Source organism: Tachyglossus aculeatus, chromosome 3 (assembly GCF_015852505.1).
Source record: "Tachyglossus aculeatus isolate mTacAcu1 chromosome 3, mTacAcu1.pri, whole genome shotgun sequence".
Lineage (NCBI taxonomy): Eukaryota > Metazoa > Chordata > Mammalia > Monotremata > Tachyglossidae > Tachyglossus > Tachyglossus aculeatus.
Window position 1 is genome coordinate 25,243,452 of NC_052068.1, and position 20,479 is coordinate 25,263,930.

The following is a 20,479-nucleotide window of genomic DNA, read 5'->3' on the forward strand; positions in this document are numbered from 1 at the left end:
ACCCCGTGCCATGGTAGTTACAATATTATTCTATGACTTAGGGCTACTTGACAATTTTAAGAAAGTAAAATGAGAATGTACTTACTAGGAATGATTTATATCGTTCATCATTTAACACAGCTTTAACTCTGGAACTTTCTCCATCTTCAATAATCTCCTGTACCGCCCATTATTAAAAAAAAAAATGGTAGGTGGGGGAAATGAATGAATCCATGTTACTGCTTATTAGTTGAATTGATTCACTACTTGATTTTGATCACAGAGCTATTTCCCAAGAGTTTTAAGAGGTACCTTGAAAATCATATTTCATCTTTTCTCAAGGAGCCCCTTGAAATAACCAGAAATGATATAAAATCAGCCCAGCAGGCTGCTCCACTAGATTTTGCAATCAAATAAATTGTATTTATTGAGTACTTACTATGTGCAGAGCACTGTACTTGAGCTTTGAATAACGATATAACAGAGTTGGTAGACACATTCCCTGTAAGAATGAGCTTACAGTCCAGAGGGGGAGACAGACATTAATGTAAATCAACCAACAGACCATGGAAAAGGAATTTCATTCTAATCAGAAAGCTGCTGCTACAACTGCAACTTAACACAAGCTTTCAACCTGCCCTGTGACCTCATTCCCTGCTTTCTCCCCTTTATAATCCTTCCTGCCATTTTATTCCCTTTACCCCTCTCTTCTCCCTCCCTATCCATCTTGTTCACTTTCTCTGATGACTCTTTCCCGGCGGAAAGAGCACGGGCTTGGGAAAGAGACGTCGTCGGTTCTAATCCCGGCTCCGCCACTTGTCAGCTGTGTGACTTTGGGCAAGTCACTTTACTTATAGAGAAGCAGCGTGGCTCAGTGGAAAGAGCACAGGCTTGGGAGTCAGAGGTCATGGGTTCTAATCCCTGCTCTGCCAGTTGTCAGCTGTGTGACTTTGGGCAAGTCACTTCACTTCTCTGGGCCTCAGTTACCTCATCTGTAAAATGGGGGTGAAGACTGTGAGCCCCATGTGTGACAACCTGATTACCTTGTATCCCCCCACAGTGCTTAGAACAGTGTTTTGCACATAATAAGCACTTAACAAATGCCATTATTATTATTATTATTGTCTGTGCCTCAGTTACCTCATCTGTAAAATGGGGATGAAGACTGTGTGAGCCCCACATGGGACAACCTGATGACCTTGTATCTACCCCAGCACTTAGACAAGTGCTTGGCACATAGTAAGCGCTTAACAAATACCAACATTACTATCACTACCTCTAAGGTACTTAACCTCTCTCCATAGCTGACCTCTACAGGCTTACTATCTAAGGGCTGCCTGCCAGATATTAGAAAGTGGCTGAGTTCTGAAGTTAAGAGACCTGAGGGAAGTTTTCACTCTAACCTGCCTCCACTCTTCACTTGGCTTCCAGGGACTAGAAATAACCCAGTGCCTGTTTTCTCAGGGGCAAAACAGGAAGTGTGATGTGAAACTCCGCTCTGCTAAGGTTCAGGATTGAGCAGCTTAAACTCCAAATAACTTTAACTTCCACACAATTCGAGGTATTTGAGCATTGCAACATAGAGCTGTGGGGACACGTCATGGGGAAATGGTCTACTGTGGGAGAAATCCCCTCAGGGTAAAGTCCCACATGGGATCTTCTCTCTCAGCGCTGGAGTCTGCCCCCCACCATCTTGGTCATATAAACACAGTTGTAACTTTTTTTAAAAAGTGGTATTTGTTGTGTGCTTACTCTGTGCCAGGCGCTGCTTTATTTTTCCCAAGAGATTTCTTCCACACACATTACTTCCTCCACCACCACTTGAGTTGCACGCTCCCCACCCTCCTTCCACATCCCCACCCTCAAAACCAAGAAGAAAAGACCAGTGAAGAAACACCCAGAATTAAAGCCATTGTGCCCTTACCTCAATGATACTTTTCACCTGCTCTCCCAGCCACGGCACCCCTTCTATATCTCTCATTCTGACAATAGTGAATGGAAGGCATTTCAGCACCGAAATGGCTCTCATAAATGCCAGGCAGATTCCCTCATTTTCTCTAAATTCAAAGTTTTTGGCCAGTATTTCAAAGGCATCCTACAGAACAAATCACAATTAGAAAAGTATGTGCCTTTTAGAAAGATGATCTGCTTCTTAATCAGTCAATCAATCAATCGTATTTATTGAGCGCTTACTGTGTGCAGAGCACTGTACTAAGCGCTTGGGAAGTACAAGTTGACAACATACAGAGACAGTCCCTACCCAACAGTGGGCTCACAGTCTAGAAGGGGGAGACAGAGAACAGAACCAAACATACTAACAAAATAAAATAAATGGAATAGATATGAACAAGTAAAATAAATAAATAAATAAAAAGAGTAATAAATATAAAAATATGGCTTCACGAATTTGCGTGTCATCCTTAACTTAACTTAACAGGTTAGTATTTTCATATGGATTACTGCTCTTCAATATACTCCCAAAAAAATCTATGAAAAGGAAGGCCCCAGGTTTCTGGCCCCTGGGCTGTATAACCAATCTGATATTTGTCATCAAAAATTATTTTAACCATTCCTGAAGTTAGGAAAATCCTATAATGATTTGAGAAGATTGTGTGTATCTACCATGAGACCTGCATCCTGAATTGCCTAGTCTCCAGTTTCCACACCACAGACTCTATAAAGAACTAACCCTGCTCATTGTAGGGCATTCGACTTGTACTTCCCAAACGCTTAGTACAGTGCTCTGCACACAGTAAGCGCTCAATAAATATGACTGAATGAATTGGAGGGTTGTAGTAAGGAGAGTTAACCCCACTTAACAAAAGGCAAGAAATTTTTGAAATTAGCTAAAATGTACAAGATTACATCACTCTCCACAGAAGTCTACCTCTCAGAAAGCGGTAAACAACACAATTATAAAACATATAAAAGTAATGCTTTGTCTACTCTGTCTGCTTTTCACTCTTTAATTTAGTCCTGGACACTGATTATGCCAACTTTGTCAATCAATATCTGTTACAGACCAGCAATCACTCCAATTATCGGACAGGGAGATAGGATACCCTCATATCTGGGTATTAGCAGCCACACTTGCTACTTGATCTTATTATTATTAATGAATAATGAAATTACTAATTATCGCATCAATTATTTATTGACTACCACTACTACTACTACTAATAACAATAACAGTATATTTAAGCACGTGCTACTTCCCAAGCACTGTCCTAAGTCTTGGGGTAGCTACATGATAAAAAGGTAAGACCCATTCCCAGGCTCACACAGGGCTAATATTCTAACAAGCCAGCATGAGAGTCACATGAAATTTAAACAGGAATGCTTTAATTATGTGCTATTAATATCTCCAAAGCCTATAATTTACTTCTGCTATATTTTTTGAATATTTAAAACATGAATGCAGTCAAAATATTTACATTAATGCATATTATGAAGGAACAGGTACATTTTTGTGGTATTGCTTTGTATCAATGACCTACCGTAAATTTTTGGTTACAGTTGTTTAAAGTTGTTCTTCTCTTACAAGCATACTGGGAGACTTCCTTAGTAGCAAGCGGTGGAGTCTCTGTTATACAGTCGCTGGGGGCTGAGTTGGTTAAACAGTTTCTTCTCATCTGAATCAAAAAACAGAAGTTGAATCCCAGATTCCTTTTTCCTGAGATTCGATTCCCCGCTCCATATCTCTCAGTCCTCAGATATACCAATTCTTGACAGTAATTTGTACGCTGAGCTCAAATAATCATGCTGTTTATCAATCAATCGATAGTATTTTTTGAGCATGTGTGTGCAAGCATGTAGTAAGCAATTGAGAGCGCGACCAATACTTGACAGTTATTTGTACGCTGAGCTCAAAATAAATAAATAAATAAAAAGAGTAATAAATATAAAAATATGGAACGCTTCATGAATTTGCGTCATCCTTAATAAATAATCATCATGCTGTTTATCAATCAATCGATAGTATTTATTGAGCATGTGTGTGCAAGCATGTACTAAGCAATTGAGAGAGCGACCAATACTTGACAGTTATTTGTACGCTGAGCTCAAATAATCATGCTGTTTATCAATCAATCGATAGTATTTATTGAGCATGTGTGTGCAAGCATGTACGAAGCAATTGAGAGAGCGACATCTTATCTATCTCTCCATTTTCTCCTTTCCCAAATCCTCCTCCTAGCTTGGAACTCCCTTCCCTTCCATAAATGCCAGACCACCACTCTCCCCACCTTCAAAGCCTTATTCAGGTCACATCTCCTCCAAGAGGCCTTCCCCGAATAAGCCCTCTTTCCTCTGGCTTGCATTTCCTTCTGAGTCGCTTGTGCACTTAGATCTGTGAACTTAGGGCTTTTGAAATCCACCCCACCCTAAACCCCACTGCATTTATGTACGTATCTTTAAATTACATGTTATGAATTATTGATTTATATTAATGTCTGTCTTCCCCTCTAGACAGTCTGCTCGTTTTGGATGGGGAAGATGTCTGCTAATTTTGTTATACTGGATAAGCACTTAGTATAGTGCCCTGCATAGTAAGCACTTAGTAAATATCATTTGAATGCTAACCTTCTCACTGTCCTTCGGTCTCATCTAACTTGCCACTGACACCTCGCCCACATCAATCAATCAATCAATCAATCAATCGTATTTATTGAGCGCTTACTATGTGCAGAGCACTGTACTAAGCGCTTGGGAAGTACAAATTGGCAGGCCCACATCCTGCCTCTGGCTGGAATGCCCTCCCTCCTCAAATCTGGCAGACGATTACTCTCCCCCTTTTCAAAGCTTTATTGAAGGAACATCTCCTTCGAGAGGCCTTTCCTGACCAAACCCTTCTTTACTCCCACTCCCTTTGGCATCACCCTGATTTGCTCCCTTTGTTCATTCTCCCCACCCCAATAGTACTTATGTACATATCTGTAATTTATTTATTTATATTAATGTCTGTCTCCCCACCCTCTATACTGTAGACTCGTTGTGGGCAGGAAATATATCTGTTCATTGTTGTATTACTCTCCCAAGCACTTAGTACGGTGCTCTGCACACAGTAAGTGCTCAATAAATATGACTGAATTGAATTGAATTGAATAGCTATGTTTCCTGCCCTCAAGGAGTTTACAGTCTTATGGATGAATATTAAAGTCAGTTTCCAGAAGAGGGTTAAATATCTTACTGCGGTTTTCCCCTCTGTGTTTGGCCCTTGGGGGGAAAGAATCACCTTGAAATTGTGACTTCCGTAACTTCAGAATATTTTCATTTATCTGCATCAATTGAGAAGTGCCATTGTTCTGATAATTGAAAATACAGATTCATGCTACTCTCTTGAGAAAAAAAAAAGTTGTCCTCAAATCCCAGTACTATGTCCTATGCTGAGGTCATGGGTTCAAATCCCTACTCCACCACTTGTCAGCTATATGACTTGCAGCAAATCACGTAACTTCTCTGAGCCTCAGTTACCTCATCTGTAAAATAGGGATTAAGAGTGTGAACCCCCCATGGGACAACCTGATCACCTTGTAACCTCCCCAGCACTTAGAACACTGCTTTGCACATAATAAGTGCTTAATAAATGCTATTATTATTATTATTTGTTAAAAAGAGGCATAGATTTCCCCAGCACTCAAATTTGATCCATTCCGGGGAATTTCAGTTCTGCTTCTGAGGAAATCCGTGCTGCTTTTGAGTAATCTAAATCATTCTAAATTTACCTTAGAGCAAATTCCCGAATTATTTTCCTCCAAGAATAGTAAGAATTCGTTCTGTTTACTATGAGAGTGGTTGGGATAGTGTACCTTTTGAAATATTTCAAAGGATGAAGGAAGTCTTACAGAGCCATTCAGAGAATGAGAGGGGTTCATTTGTAAAGGGTTAACCAGATAGATAAATTAAAGTTATTTGTTGCTCCATAAACCATGAAGTTCGTTCATTCATTCAATCAATCATATTTATTGTGCACTTGCTATGTGCTGAACACTGTACTAAGAGCTTGGAAAGTACAATTGGCAACAGATAGAGACAATCTCTACCCAAGAATGGGCTCACAGTCTAGAAGGGGGAGACGGACAACTAAACTAGTAGAAAGGCATCAATAGCATCAAAATAGTTAAATAGAATTATAGATATATGCACATCATTAATACTATAAATAGAGTAATAAATATGTACAAATATACACAAGTGCTGTGGGGAGGGGAAGGGGATAGGGCAGAAGGAGGGAGTGGAGGTGATGGGGAAGGGAGGAGGAGCAGAGGAAAAGGGGGGCTCAGTCTGGGAAGGCCTCCTGGAGGAGGTGAGCTCTCAGTAGGGCTTTGAAGGGGGGAAGAGAGCTAGTTTGGCAGATGTGAGGAGGAAGGACATTCCAGGCCAGACGTAGGATATGGGCCTGGGGTCGACGGCAGGACAGGCAAGAACGAGGCTCATTGAGGAGGTTAGAGGCAGAGGAGCCGAGTGTGCGGACTGGACTGGAGAAGGAGAGAAGGGAGTGGATGAAATGACTAGCTTGCTGCCAGTGAAGACCCACAAAATGCTTTCAGAAGTCAACTGAAAGCAGAGTACCATCTGAAGAGTGAGAAAAGACATCTATTTAGATGTGGGAGAGCTAAAAACACTAGCAATTTAAAACTGCAAATGAAGGCAGCTCATAACTGGAAATGTTTATGAATAGACTTCTCACAACTGGAAATTATTATACCTATGCTTTTCCTAAGAGTAAGCTGACAATCAAAAAGATGATTCTCAGAAGGCTTTTTTAAAAATAATATTTGTTAAGTGCTTACTATGTGTCAAATATGTAATGTTCTGTGCTAATGCTCTAATGTTCTAAAGTTGTAAGATATAAGTTAATCAGGTCAGACACAGTCCCTGTCCCACACAGGGCTCACAGTCTAATTAGGAGGGAGAGCAGATATTGAATCCTCATGTTTTACAGTTGAGGAAACTGAAGCACAGAGAAGTTAAGTGACCTGCCCTAGGTGGCACAGCAACCAAGTGTAAAAGCTGGGATTAGAACCCAGGTCCTCTGAATCCAAACCCTGTGCTCTTTCCACTAAATCATGCTGCTTCTCAGGTTTGCAATATTCCTAAAGGTAGCAGGTGAAGAAGTTGCCCCACTTTCAAATAGCTTTACTCTTTCAGAGCCAGAAAAAGTAACTTTAACCCGGTAATCAGAGATTTCAGGATTATTCATTCATTCATTCATTCAGTTGTATTTATTGAGCACTTACTTTGTGCAGAGCACTGTACTAAGCTCTTGGAAAGTAAGTTGGCAACATATAGAGACAGTCCCTACCCAACAACGGGCTCACAGTCTAGGCGGGGGAGACAGATGACAAAACAAAACATATTGATAAAATAAAATAAATAGAATAGTAAATATGTACAAGTAAAATAGAGTAATAAATCTGTACAAACATATATACAGGTGCTGTGGGGAGGGGAAGGAGGTAGGGCAGGGGGGATGGGGAGGGGGAGAGGAAAGAGGGAGCTCAGTCTGGGAAGGCCTCCTGGAGGAGGTGAGCTCTTAGTAGGGCTTTGAAGGGAGGAAGAGAACTAGCTTGGCAGATGTGTGGAGGGAGGGCATTTCAGGCCACGGGGAGGACGTGGGCTGGGGGTCGACGGTGGGACAGGCGAGAACGAGGCCCAGTGAGGAGGCTAGTGGCAGATGAGCAGAGGGTGTGGGCTGGGCTGGAGAAGGAAAGAAGGGAGGGGAAGTAGGAGGGGGCGAGGTGATGGACAGCCTTGAAGCCGAAAGTGAGGAGTTTTTGCCTGATGTGTAGGTTGACTGGTAGCCAATGGAGATTTTTGAGGAGGGGTGTAACTTGCCCAGAGTGTTTCTGCACAGAGATGATCTGGGCAGCAGTGTGAAGTATAGACTGAAGTGGGGAGAGACAGGAGGATGGGAGATCAGAGAGGAGGCTGATGCAGTAATCCAGTAGGGATAGGATGAGAGACTGAACCATCAGGGTAGTGGTTTGGATGGAGAGGAAAGGGCGGGTCTTGGCAATGTTGCGGAGGTGAGACTGGCGGGTTTTGGTGACGGATTGGATGTGAGGGGTGAAAGAGAGAGCAGAGTCGAGGATGACACCAAGGTTGCGGGCTTGTGAGACAGGAAGGATGGTAGTGCTGTCTACAGTGATGGGAAAGTCAAGGAGAGGGCAGGCTTTGGGAGGGAAGATAAGGAGTTCAGTTTTGGACATATTGAGTGTTAGATGGTGGGCAGACATCCAGATGGAGCTCCGCAACATTGCCAAGATCCGCCCTTTCCTCTCCATCCAAACCGCTACCCTGCTAATTCAAGCTCTCATCCTATCCCGTCTGGACTACTGCAGTAGCCTTCTCTCTGATCTCCCATCCTCGTGTCTCTGTCCACTTCAATCCATACTTCATGCTGCTGCCCGGATTATCTTTGTCCAGAAACGCTCTGGACATATTACTCCCCTCCTCAAAAACCTCCAATGGCTACCGATCAATCTGCGCATCAGGCAGAAACTCCTCACCCTGGGCTTCAAGGCTGTCCATCCCCTCGCCCCCTCCTACCTCACCTCCCTTCTCTCCTTCTACTGCCCAGCCCGCACCCTCCGCTCCTCCACCACTAATCTCCTCACCGTGCCTCGTTCTCGCCTGTCCCGCCATCGACCCCCGGCCCACGTCATCCCCCGGGCCTGGAATGCCCACCCTCTGCCCATCCGCCAAGCTAGCTCTCTTCCTCCCTTCAAGGCCCTACTGAGAGATCACCTCCTCCAGGAGGCCTTCCCAGACTGAGCCCCTTCTTTCCTCTCCCCCTCGTCCCCCTCTCCATCCCCCCGTCTTACCTCCTTCCCTTCCCCACAGCACCTGTATATATGTATATATGGTTGTACATATTTATTACTCTATTTATTTATTTTACTTGTACATTTCTATCCTACTTATTTTATTTTGTTGGTATGTTTGGTTCTGTTCTCTGTCTCCCCCTTTTAGACTGTGAGCCCACTGTGGGGTAGGGACTGTCTCTATGTGATGCCAATTTGTACTTCCCAAGTGCTTAGTACAGTGCTCTGCACATAGTAAGCGCTCAATAAATACGATTGATTGATTGATTGATTGATAGATGGTGGGCAGACATCCAGATGGAGATGTCTTGAAGGCAGGAGGAGACACGAGCCTGAAGGGAGGGAGAGAGAGCAGGGGCAGAGATGTAGATTTGGGTGTCCTCAGTGTAGAGATGATAGTTGAAGCTGTGGGAGCGAATGAGTTCATCGTTTACCAAGAGCCAGTGAAATGAGGGAAGCCTTGATTACAAGCTCCTTGAGGACAGGGATCATGTCTATGATCATCTGTGGTATTTACTGAGTGCTTACTGTATGCAGAGCATTGTACTAAGAGTTGGGGAGAGTACAACAGAGTTGGTAGACGTATTTCCTGTCCACAAAGAGTTTTCAGTCTAGAGGGAGAGACAGACACTAATATAAATAAATCATTTATAATATATGATTTCTAGATATGTACATAAGTGCTGTGTGACTGAGGGCAAGCGAATAACAAATGCCCAAAGGCCACAGGTCCAAGGGCAATAGATGATGCAGAAGGGAGATGGAGCCTGGGAAAAGAAGGTTTAATCTGAGGAGGTCTTTTGGAAGAAATGTGAATTTAATAAGGCTTTGGAAGGGGGAGAGTGGTGGTAGAGCATATATGGAGGGGGAGGGGCTTCCATCATCATCATCATCATCAATTGTATTTATTGAGCGCTTACTGTTTGCAGAGCACTGTACTAAGCGCTTGGGAAGTACAAGTTGGCAACATATAGAGACAATCCCTACCCAACAGTGGGCTCACAGTCTAAAAGGGGGAGACAGAGAACAAAACCACACATACTAACAAAATAAAATAAATAAAATAGATATGTGCAAGTAAAATAAATATAAATAAATAAATTCAGACCAGAGGAAGGACATGGGAAAGAGATCAGAGGTGAGATAGACAAGATTGGGGCACAGTGAGTGAAGTACGTTGGTGTGGAAGGTAGGAAGGGGTAAACTGTTTGAGTGCTTTAAAGCCAATGATGAGGAGTTGCTATTTGATGCAGAGGTGGATGGACAACCCCTGAAGGTTCTTGAGGAGTTGCGGGGGAGACGCAGACTGAACATTTTTGTAGAAAAATGATCCAGGCAGCAGAGTGAAGTAAGGACTGGAGTGGAGAAAGACAGGAGGCAGGGAGGTCAGCGAGGAGGCTGATGCAGGAGTCAAGGCAGCATAGGATAAGTCTAATAATTCTCCCAAGCACTTAGTAAATGCTCTGCATTCAGGAGGCACTCAATAAAACGCTCATGAGTCAAGCCTTCTATAAGAGAGCAAGCAGAAGATGAAACTTTCGCAACCTATAAAACAGGAAATTTCACAATGGGGAAATTGTCAGCTGAGGAGCAGATCTATAAGAGAAATAGGAAATATTACAATATAAGACTAAGGTTTGGGGGAAAAAACGGACTCTATGAAATTGAACTCCCATACAACTCTGGAGTGCCAGGTAAAAACATGAGAATGATGATGAAGAGGGAGAAAAAACAAAGAGTTTAAGGAAATGTACTGGAAAGATTAACAAATTATTCAAAGTATTAAAATTATATTCTGTAGGATATAAATTGTCTTAATATTTACTCTAAAAGGGAAGATGTTATAAGAGTGACTGTTCTGAAGGGTCAGAGATGTTACATGAAAGAGAGGCACTGAACATGAAAGAGTTTAGTCTCATTTTCTCATAGTTTCATTGAAATAATAATAATAATAATAATAATTTTGGTTTTTGTTAAGCGCTTACTATGTGCCAAGCACTGTTCTAAGCACTGAGGGAGATACAAGGTAATCAGGTTGTCCCACATGGGGCTCACAGTCTTAATCCCCATTTTCCAGATGAGGTAACTGAGGCACAGAGAAGTTAAATGATTTGCCCAAAGTCACACTGATAAGTGGCGGAGCTGGGATTAGAACCCATGACCTCTGACTCCCAAGCCTGGGCTCTTTTCACCGAGCCATGCTGCTTCTCTAAATAGTGAAATCATATAAATAGTGAAATCATACAAATACAATGATTTGTTGTTTCACAGAACAAGCAGTGTTAGTGCAAACACAAGACTAAAGGTAAACGTAAATGTGTGTGTTAGTGTGTTTGTGACTGAGTGCGCATTTGCGTGCATTTTTGCATTTGTGTGCATCTCTTTGAACATGTGTGAGAAGGGCTTTTTTTTGTGTGTGTGTGGCATTTGTTAAGTTCTTACTATTTCTAGGCACTGTTCTAAGTGATGGGGTAGATACAAGATAATCAGGTTGGATGCAGTCCCTGTCCCATATGGGGCTCACAGTCTCAATCCCCTTTTACAGATGGAGTAACTGAGGCACAGAGAAATGAAGTGATTTACCCAGGGTCATACAGCAGACAAGTGGTGGAGCCAGGATTAGAACCCAGATCCTTCTGAATCCCTGGCCCATGCTCTATCCACTAGGCCATGCTGCTTCTCTAGAGAAGCAGCGTGGCTCAGTGAAAAAGGGCACGGGCTTTGGAGTCAGAGGTCATGGGTTCAAATGCCGGCTCCGCCAATTAATAATGGCATTTATTAAGCGCTTACTATGTGCAAAGCACTGTTCTAAGTGCTGAGGAGGTTACAAGGTGATCAGCTTGTCCCACGGGGGGCTCACAGTCTTAATCCCCATTTTACAGATGAGGTAACTGAGGACCAGAGCAGTTAAGTGACGTGCCCAAAGTCACACAGCTGACAAGTGGCAGAGTCGGGATTTGAACCCATGACCTCTGACTCCAAAGCCCGTGCTCTTTCCACTGAGCCACACTGCTTCTCCACACTGCTGCCAATTGTCAGCTGTGTGACTTTGGGCAAGTCACTTCACTTCTCTGAGCCTCAGTTACCTCCTCTGGAAAATGGGGATTAAGACTGTGAGCCCCCCATGGGACAACCTGATTACCTCGTGACCTCTCCAGTGATTAGAACAGTGCTTTGCACATAGTAAGCACTTAATAAATGCCATCATTATTATTATTATTAGAAGGTTGAGCTCTCTGCCATAGCCACAACTGCCACCGTTTCCACTGACCCTTTGGCCAAAGAAGGACTTCATTGGGTTCCCCTGGCCGTAATATAGGTGACAATTTGTCAGCCAGAATTTCAATGCGGTCCCATCTAATGTTGGATGTCTAGTCACTGCATGCACGGGACATTTCCTCCTTTCGAGTTGAGGGGACTAGGAGGATGCCACCTGCAGCGGCAAAGACTTCCTTGAGAAGCTCCACTGCCACTTCCTTAACGACTTAATAATAATAATGTTGGCATTTGTTAAGCGCTTACTATGTGCAAAGCACTGTTCTAAGCGCTTGGGGGATACAAAGTGATCAGGTTGTCCCACGTGGGGCTCACAGTCTTAATCCCCATTTTACAGAGGCTCAGAGAAGTTAAATGACTTGCCCGAGGTTACACAGCAGACATGTGGCGGAGCCGGGATTCGAACCCATGACCTGACTCCAAAGCCCGTGCTCTTTCCACGGGCTTTGACTGAAGTCAAAATAAATTTGACTTCAGTCAAATTTCCTTACCCTTCATCTAGTCAAGGAGTTCAAGCCTTCTAGCCCTACTGTATCCTAGAAGCCGATCAGTCAGTGCCAGATCTACCGTCAGTTTGGCTAATTTAATTAAACCAACCCGGGGGAGCCAAACTTGACTGGTTTGCTGCCAACCGCTGCCTCTTCCACCTCTTCCCTAGGTCTTACTCCTTTTTGACTTCTCCTCCTCCTCATCTTCCTCCTTTTCCTACTTCTTCTCCTCTTTACTGGCCCCACCTCCTGCCCATCCTTGACATTCATTCGATCGTATTAATTGAGCGCTTACTGTGTGCAGAGCACTGTACTAAGAGCTTGGGAAGTCCAAGTTGGCAACATCTAGAGCCGGTCCCTACCCAACAGCGGGCTCACAGTCTAGAAGGGGGAGACAGACAACAAAACAAAACATATTAACAAAATAAAATAAATAGAATAAATATGTACAAGTAAAATAAATAAATAGAGTAATAAATACGTACAAACATATATACATCGATACAGGTGCTGTGGGGAGGGGAAGGAGGTAAGGTGGGAGGGATGGGGAGGGGGAGGAGGGAGAAAGGAAGGAGGGGGCTCAGTCACTACCACCACTGTCGCTATTACTACTATTATTCATTCATTCATTTGTATTTATTGCGCGCTTACTGTGTGCAGAGCACTGTACTAAGCGCTTGGGAAGTACAAGTCGGCAACATATAGAGACGGTCCCTACCCAACAACGGGCTCACAGTCTAGAAGGGGGAGATATTTATTGAGCGCTTACTATATGCAGAGTACTGTACTAAGCGCCTTCTAGACTGTGAGCCCATTGTTGGGTAGCAACCGTCTCTATATTCATTCATTCATTCAATCATATTTATTGAGCACTTACAGGGTGCACAGCACTGTACTAAGCACTTGGGAAGTACAAATCAGCAACATACAGCGACAGTCCCTACCCAACAATGGGCTCACAGTCTAGAAGTTGCCGACTTATACTTCCCAAGCGCTTAGTAGAGTGCTCAGCACACAGTAAGTGCTCAATAAATATGATTGAATGAATGAATGGAAAGTACAACACAGCAATAAATAGGGACAATCCCTGCCCACAACGGCCTTATGGTCTTGTGGGGGGCAGACATCAAAACAAGTAAACAGGCATCAATATAAATAGAATTATAGATGCATACATATATATATATATATATATATTATATATATATATATATATAAGTGCTGTGGGGTGGGGAGAGGGGGAAGAGCAAAGGGAGTGAATCGAAATGACACGGAAGGGAAGAGGAGCTGAGGAAAAGCGGCTTAGTTTAGGAAGGCCTCTTGGAGGAGGTGGGCCTTCAGTAGGGCTTTGAAGGGGGGAAGAGTGCTTGTTTGGCGGATTTGAGGAGGGAGGGTTTTCCAGGCTAGAGAAAAAGGAAAAGGAGTCAGTAAGGAGAAGAGGAGTTGGCTGCAGTAATAGCAAGAAGAGAACTTAGTTCTTATATTTACAATTGAATCTATAGTACACTAGTTCCACCATCACATTCAGAATTATTCTTTATAATGAGAACTGAAATAATCTAAGCCTTTCCAAGTAGGTTCATCTAGAAGGAGAATAGGCTAAATAGAGCATTAATATGGGAAGCAGGGAATCAGCATGGCCTATTTTTTATGGCACCTGTCAGGGACTTACTCTGTGACAAACACTGTTCTAACTGCTGGGATAGGTACTGTAATGTAATGATGGCATTTATTAAGCACTTACTATGTGCACAGCACTGTTCTAAGCGCTGGGAAGGTTACAAGGTGATCAGATTGTCCCATGGGGGGCTCACAGTTTTAATCCCCATTTCACAGATGAGGTAACTGAGGCCCAGAGAAGTTAAGCGACTTGCCCAAAGTCACACAGCTGACAATTGGCAGAGCTGGGATTTGAACCCATAACCTCTGACTCCAAAGCCCGGGCTCTTTTCCACTGAGCCACACTGCTTCTCTGGTACTGGTACTGGTTAATTGGGTCAGACACAGTCCCTTTCCCGCTTGAGGCTCAAAGTCTAAGTAGGAGGGAGAACAGGTATTTCCCATCTTATAAATGAGGAAACAAACACAGAGAAGTTAAGTGACTTGCCCAAGGTCACACAGTAAGCAATTGGCAAAGCTAGAATTAGAACCCAGGTCATCCTGATTCCAGGCCTGTGCTCTCTCCTCTAGGCCATGCTCCTTCTTTAGTGGAAAGAGCACAGGCCTGGGAATCAGAGGACCTGGGCTCTAATCCCTCCTCCACCACTTGCCTGCTGTGCGATGTTAGCTTCTCCGTGCCTCAGTTTCCTCAACTGTAAAATGGGGATTCAATACCTGTTCTCCCACCTACATAAACTGTGAGCCCCATGTAGGACAGGAACTGTGTCCCAACTCTGACCAACCTGATTAGCTTGTATCTACCCCAGCGCTTACAATAGTTCTTGACACATATTAAGTGCTTAATAAATGTCATAAAAAATAATGCGAATGATTCACATGATTATTTTTAAAAAGGCAAAAAATGGCAGTTAGCTGATAATTTTGTTTAACAAGATTTATGGCAGAAACTGAGTTGCTATAATTTTCTAGCTTATAAATTTATTGTCCAAATTGAAATGATTCATTGGGTTGAAGTAGTTATTAAGAAAACTTACCAGTTGATGCTTTCCAATTGCTTCCACAGGTTTTCCCACTTTCATGCATTCTGTTAGCCAGGAAATATCAAGGAGTTCGAACCGAGAGCTGTCCCCTACATTTTGTCCTGCTAGCCATTCCAAAACATCTGAGCAGGAATTGTTTTCTGCCACGATATGAGTGACAGAATCACTGTAAAGAGAGAGTAGCTTTCTAATTTCTGAATTAGAGCAGAGAGAAGGAGAATTGCTCTCCAGAAATGAATTCATTTTTGTCTCTCCCTTCAAAGTGCAAGCTACCTGTGGGCAGAAAATGTGTTATTTCATTTACCTGTACTTCCCAATCACCTAGTTCAATATACCTCACCAAGTGAGCACTTAATAAATATTGCTGTTGCTACTACCACTACAACTTTTTTCTCTCAGTGCCAGGGAAGATGCTTTGATACTCTTTTTTCAAAGATGCACAGGGGAGAATTTGTAGGAATTTCACTGTTTCAAAGTGAATAATCAATACTCATGTAACCTCCCCAAAAGACAATAAAAAATTCACTCTACCTGTAGAATTAAATGCTTCGATGCAGGAAAACAAAGCAACTTTTTGCCTCAGAAAAAAATGGTAAATCAATCCATTTAGTAAGCAGTAACATATTTAGGTTTTCCAGTCTGTCATCCGTTATCCTCATTAAACTGTTATGATTTTTCTCGTGCGAAAAAAGTTCAGTTTGAACGACAGAACTTCTGCTTCCTGTGGTTTATTTTGCTTTCTATAAAGTATTCCTATTTAATGTGTTTGTGCCAAGCTGCAGATCTGGGAACTCTGCCATCATCAAACGCACAAAAGCAGTTTATTTACTGTGCCCCAGTTTCCTCTGTTACCTGTACAGCTGGGCTTGACTCTTGCTAGCAAATCTACCAACTTTGAAGTGCTTCCTCGGCAAAAGTTGCAGCACTTTGACGACAAAAAAACCAGAGTAAATTTGCTCTGTGTCATTTATAACCCACTGCAATCTTAGACCATAGTTCCTAAAGAATACTATATAGGGAAAATTGTGTTCTCCTGTCTTCATCTCTAAAGATATACAGCATATCCTGAAAGACACTTTCATGTGTGAAATAAAACCACAGTAGTGTTCACTCTTTCACACGAAACGCAATTTAACAAGGGGATTGGTTCCTCCCTCCTGATTCGGATGGGTACAAAGATGTGCCCTCGTGAGCTGTGAAATAAAGACTTTCCACTTTCACCCACCCATGTGAATTATACATACGCACCCTGGTATTCCTGGAAGATAGTGGACTCCAAAAAAATCAGAACCATATCTCCTTTGTGCATCGCCAATCAATCAAACAACAGTATTTTTTGAGTGCTCACTGATTGTAGAGCAATGTGCTAAGAACTTGGGGAAGTAGAATATATCAAAATTACACCAAAAGCACTCTGGAGAATTACCCTTACCCTTCCAAGACTTCCAACCTCAGACCTCCCTACCTTCAAATCCCTCCCAAAAATCCCACCTCCTTCTACTGGTGTCCAATACCCTGATTTATAGCAATTCAACAACCACCTATAGCACTTGGAGGTTTGTTTCTACCCACCCTCAGTGTTTCCGAATGCTTGTATATCCAACTTAACATTCAATTTACTTATTCTGATTCCACCGCTTGTATATCCAACTTAACATTCAATTTACTTATTCTGATTCCACCAAGTGGAAATATTTTGATGTCTGTCTCCCCTGGTGAGTGAAAACTTGTTGTGGGTACAGAGCTTATCTGGTGCTTCTGGGGTACTTTCTCAAGTACTCTGTGAAGTTGATTGTATTCTGTCAGCACTCAATAAATACCATTACTTCTGTTTTTATAGGGACTTCCTCTGCATTTTTGACTGAATCAGTGAAGTTTCTGCCATCTCCACAATGACCCTAAAGTGCTAATAAGCATAAGAATTTTCTCTGGGATGTAGGCTCCCTCCATAGAGCTTGGAATTTAAATATAGATGAAGGAAGGAGGGTTTTCACCAGTTTTCCATCAGCCTGGTTTCCCCTTACACGGTGGAGAAAGTCAAGTTCAATTCAAGCAATTCACTTTCCTCTTCAACCACATAAATTAATCCCAATGTGTATTAAATATCTTGACTATTTCTGCATAGCAACTGTCACTTTAGAGACTTCACATTAAATCCAATTAAGCTGGTGGCGGGTTATTGTTTTTCATTGTTAGAATTTTTTTTAACTACGAAGTCATTTAACTAGCACAGAATGGAAATATGGATCATATCTCACAAATTGAAAAATGAATTTATCCTAATCTTTTATATTCTCTCTACATGATCATCATTAACACCATCAGTATTTACTGAGCGCTTACTGTGGGCAGAATACTGAACTAAGGACTCAGAAGTCTAGCATAAAAAGTAGAAGACTCTGTCCCTGCCTTCAGGGAGCTCACAATATTGCTATGATTTTCTTCCATCCAGCTATTAAAACTCTTCTTCCTTTTAAATAAAGACACACATTTGAGTAGTTATTTAAAATGAACTTCAGCCTGTTTAACCAGAAAAACCATGTATTTTATGCATATTAGGTAGTTTAAAATGAACTTTAGCCTGTTTAACCAGAAAAACCATGTATTTTATGCATATTAGGTAGCATTCAGTTTTGCATTTAATGCTAATCATTATTCAAAAACTTCAAATAATTTGTTTATTACCTTAACTCGCTTTCAACCCTGAAGCCTTTCCTTCTTGCCAGCTCCATCAGGAATGCCCTCCGTGTTGTTCCCATTTTCTTCTCCAAGATGAAAAGGACAAATTCATTAAACTTAATCTCATGGAGAGTGGGGGAAATTAAAGCATTCATCCTCCTTTTCTTCTTCAAGTCTGAAATGGTAGTACTGGGCTTATCCATGTTGCAAGCTGCTACTTACTTGACTATCCAAGTGATCATGCAATAGCTCAGCTTACCAACAGCTGTCTTTTTTGAAGTCATGCTACTGTTTTTCCTCTGAAGTCAGAAACAGGGACCATATTTGCAGAAAGGAATAGTGGTCCTGCAAACAATGAACACCTCCTGGACCCTTGGGGAATTCTTCTTTATTAAGAAGCTACTGTAGATCTGTTTGTTGCTGAGACTGGATTGCTTTGGGAACACACCACTTCCAACAAATCTTCCCTAATTCACTCATTCAATCACATTTATTGAGCGCTTACTGTGTGTGGAGCACTGAACTGCTTGGACAGTACAAGCGGCATGGCTCAGTGGCTTGGGAGCCAGAGGTCATGGGTTCTAATCCCGGCTCCGCCACTTGTCAGCTGTGTGACTTTGGGCAAGTCACTTAACTTCTCTGGGCCTCAGTTACCTTATCTGGAAAATGGGGATTAAGACTGTGAGCCCCACGTGGGACAACCTGATCACCCGTATTCCCTCCCACCCCCCGCCAGCACTTAGAAAAGTGCTTTGCACATAGTAAGTGCTTAGCAAATGCCATTATTATTATTATTATCATCACAATTCAGCAATAAAGAGAGAAACTCTCTGCCCACACTGGGCTTAGAGTCTAGAAGGGGGAAACACCTCAACTCTTATTAGCTACCACTTGTACTTTTTTTTGTTTGTTTCACCACTTGTACATATAAACAAAATTTAGCACTTAGTCAACTGAACAGTCAATTTTACTTATTCTGACTAAACTGCTTATGAATATTTCTAAGTCTTTTCCCCATCTTAAGAACATATGTTCCTTCTTCACGGGCAAAAGACATTCATTCATTCATTCAATCGTATTTATTGAGCGCTTACTGTGTGCAGAGCACTGTACTAAGCGCTTGACATGTTCTTTTGTTGTACTTCCCAAGTGCTTAGTACAGCCACCTCAACTCAGTAGATACTCAATATATATCACTACTGATACCTCGGCTATTTCAGAGGTTGATCTTGTAATCAGAGTCAATTTGCTCCTCTTCAGTAAATTCTTCTCCCGATGCCAGGGAAGAGCCTCCTCTCCCTTCCCTCTGGCATTCCTTCCTCCCTTCATCCAGGTTTCTCTGGGCAACATTATTGGAGGAAAAAGGAGGACTTAGCATGGAGAATATGGGAATGAAGCAATCTCGGGTCTTCTTCCCACTTGGCCTTAGAGGTTAACAAAACGGACAGCCAGAGTAGTCTTCAATCAAGGGCGATTCCTTTTGTGCTGGGACAGAACAATTCTTCTCCCTACCCCACATCTTCCCTGGAAATGGATCTTGATCCTATACATATTTGTGAAACCTACTTTTCAGAGAGAGAGAGAGAAAGAGAGAGAGAGAGATTTGGCCCTGTGTTTTGGGTTCTAGAACAATTCAGAGGGCCACAGGGGACTCTGGAAGATCTCAGCCTACACCCACTTGGCACTCACTAAGGTGCCAGACAATTGTATTTATTGAGCACTTACTGTGTTCAGAGCACTATCTTAAGTGCTTGGGAGAGTGCAATATATCCCCAAACTAGGAATGGAGCAACCTTACCTTGCAGTCCCAGATCCTAGATCTACTAAGAAGATTCATTCAATTGTATTTATTGAGTGCTGCCTGTATGCAGGGCACTGTACTTGGGAAGTACAAGTCGGCAACATATAGAGACGGTCCCTACCCAACAATGGGCTCACAGTCTAGAAGACGGGCTCAGATCAATCAATCAATCAATCAATCAATCAATCGTATTTATTGAGCGCTTGCTGTGAGCAGAGCACTGTACTAAGCGCTTGGGAAGTACAAGTTGGCAACATATAGAGACAGTCCCTACCCAACAGTGGGCTCACAGTCTAATCTACTCTAGGTCTAGGACAGCCCTGAGATAAGAAGACCCCTGGGAAGACAGGGCAGTTCCAGAGCACCAGAGGGTCCCAGCATTCATTCGTTCATTCATTCAATTGTATTTATTGAGCACTTACTATGTGCAATGCACTTTACTAAGTGCTTGGGAGAGTACAATATGGGTAGGACAACTTCATCATCATCATCAATCGCATTTATTGAGTGCTTACTGTGTGCAGAGCACTGTACTAAGCGATTGGGAAGTACAAGTTGGCAACATATAGAGATGGTCCCTACCCAACAGTGGGCTCACAGTCTAAAAGAGTGGGCTTACAGTCTAAAAGGTACCTTAGTCCTTCCCTAAGTACTCATTTCCTCTTCTCCCACTCCCTTCTACATCGCCCTTGCACTTGGATTTGCTTCCTTTTTTCGCCCCTCCCACAGCCCCAAAGCACTTAATAATAATAATTATAATAATTATGGCAT

The 20,479-nt window shown here is 42.5% G+C and overlaps 1 protein-coding gene across 5 annotated transcripts in view; it reads right to left on the bottom strand.

The window, feature by feature from the left end:
- Positions 1-18,110, bottom strand: part of DNTT (DNA nucleotidylexotransferase) — a 46,337-nt gene extending 28,227 nt beyond the window's left edge. Inside the window, exons 1-8 of one of the 5 annotated variants that reach the window (XM_038743718.1) lie at positions 17,914-18,110; positions 15,219-15,394; positions 11,247-11,258; positions 8,955-8,982; positions 8,888-8,891; positions 3,477-3,560; positions 1,904-2,074; positions 86-157 (exon numbers count right to left, since the gene is read on the bottom strand). In XM_038743718.1, coding sequence (XP_038599646.1) covers positions 86-157; positions 1,904-2,074; positions 3,477-3,560; positions 8,888-8,891; positions 8,955-8,982; positions 11,247-11,258; positions 15,219-15,394; positions 17,914-18,110 — 744 coding nt within the window. Of the gene's footprint in view, positions 1-85; positions 158-1,903; positions 2,075-3,476; positions 3,612-8,013; positions 8,047-8,887; positions 8,892-8,954; positions 8,983-10,324; positions 10,350-11,246; positions 11,259-14,489; positions 14,499-15,218; positions 15,395-17,913 lie in introns of all 5 variants that reach the window. The other 4 variants (XM_038743716.1, XM_038743714.1, XM_038743713.1 and 1 more) reach the window with 4 other exon arrangements.
- Positions 18,111-20,479: the final 2,369 nt, after the last annotated feature.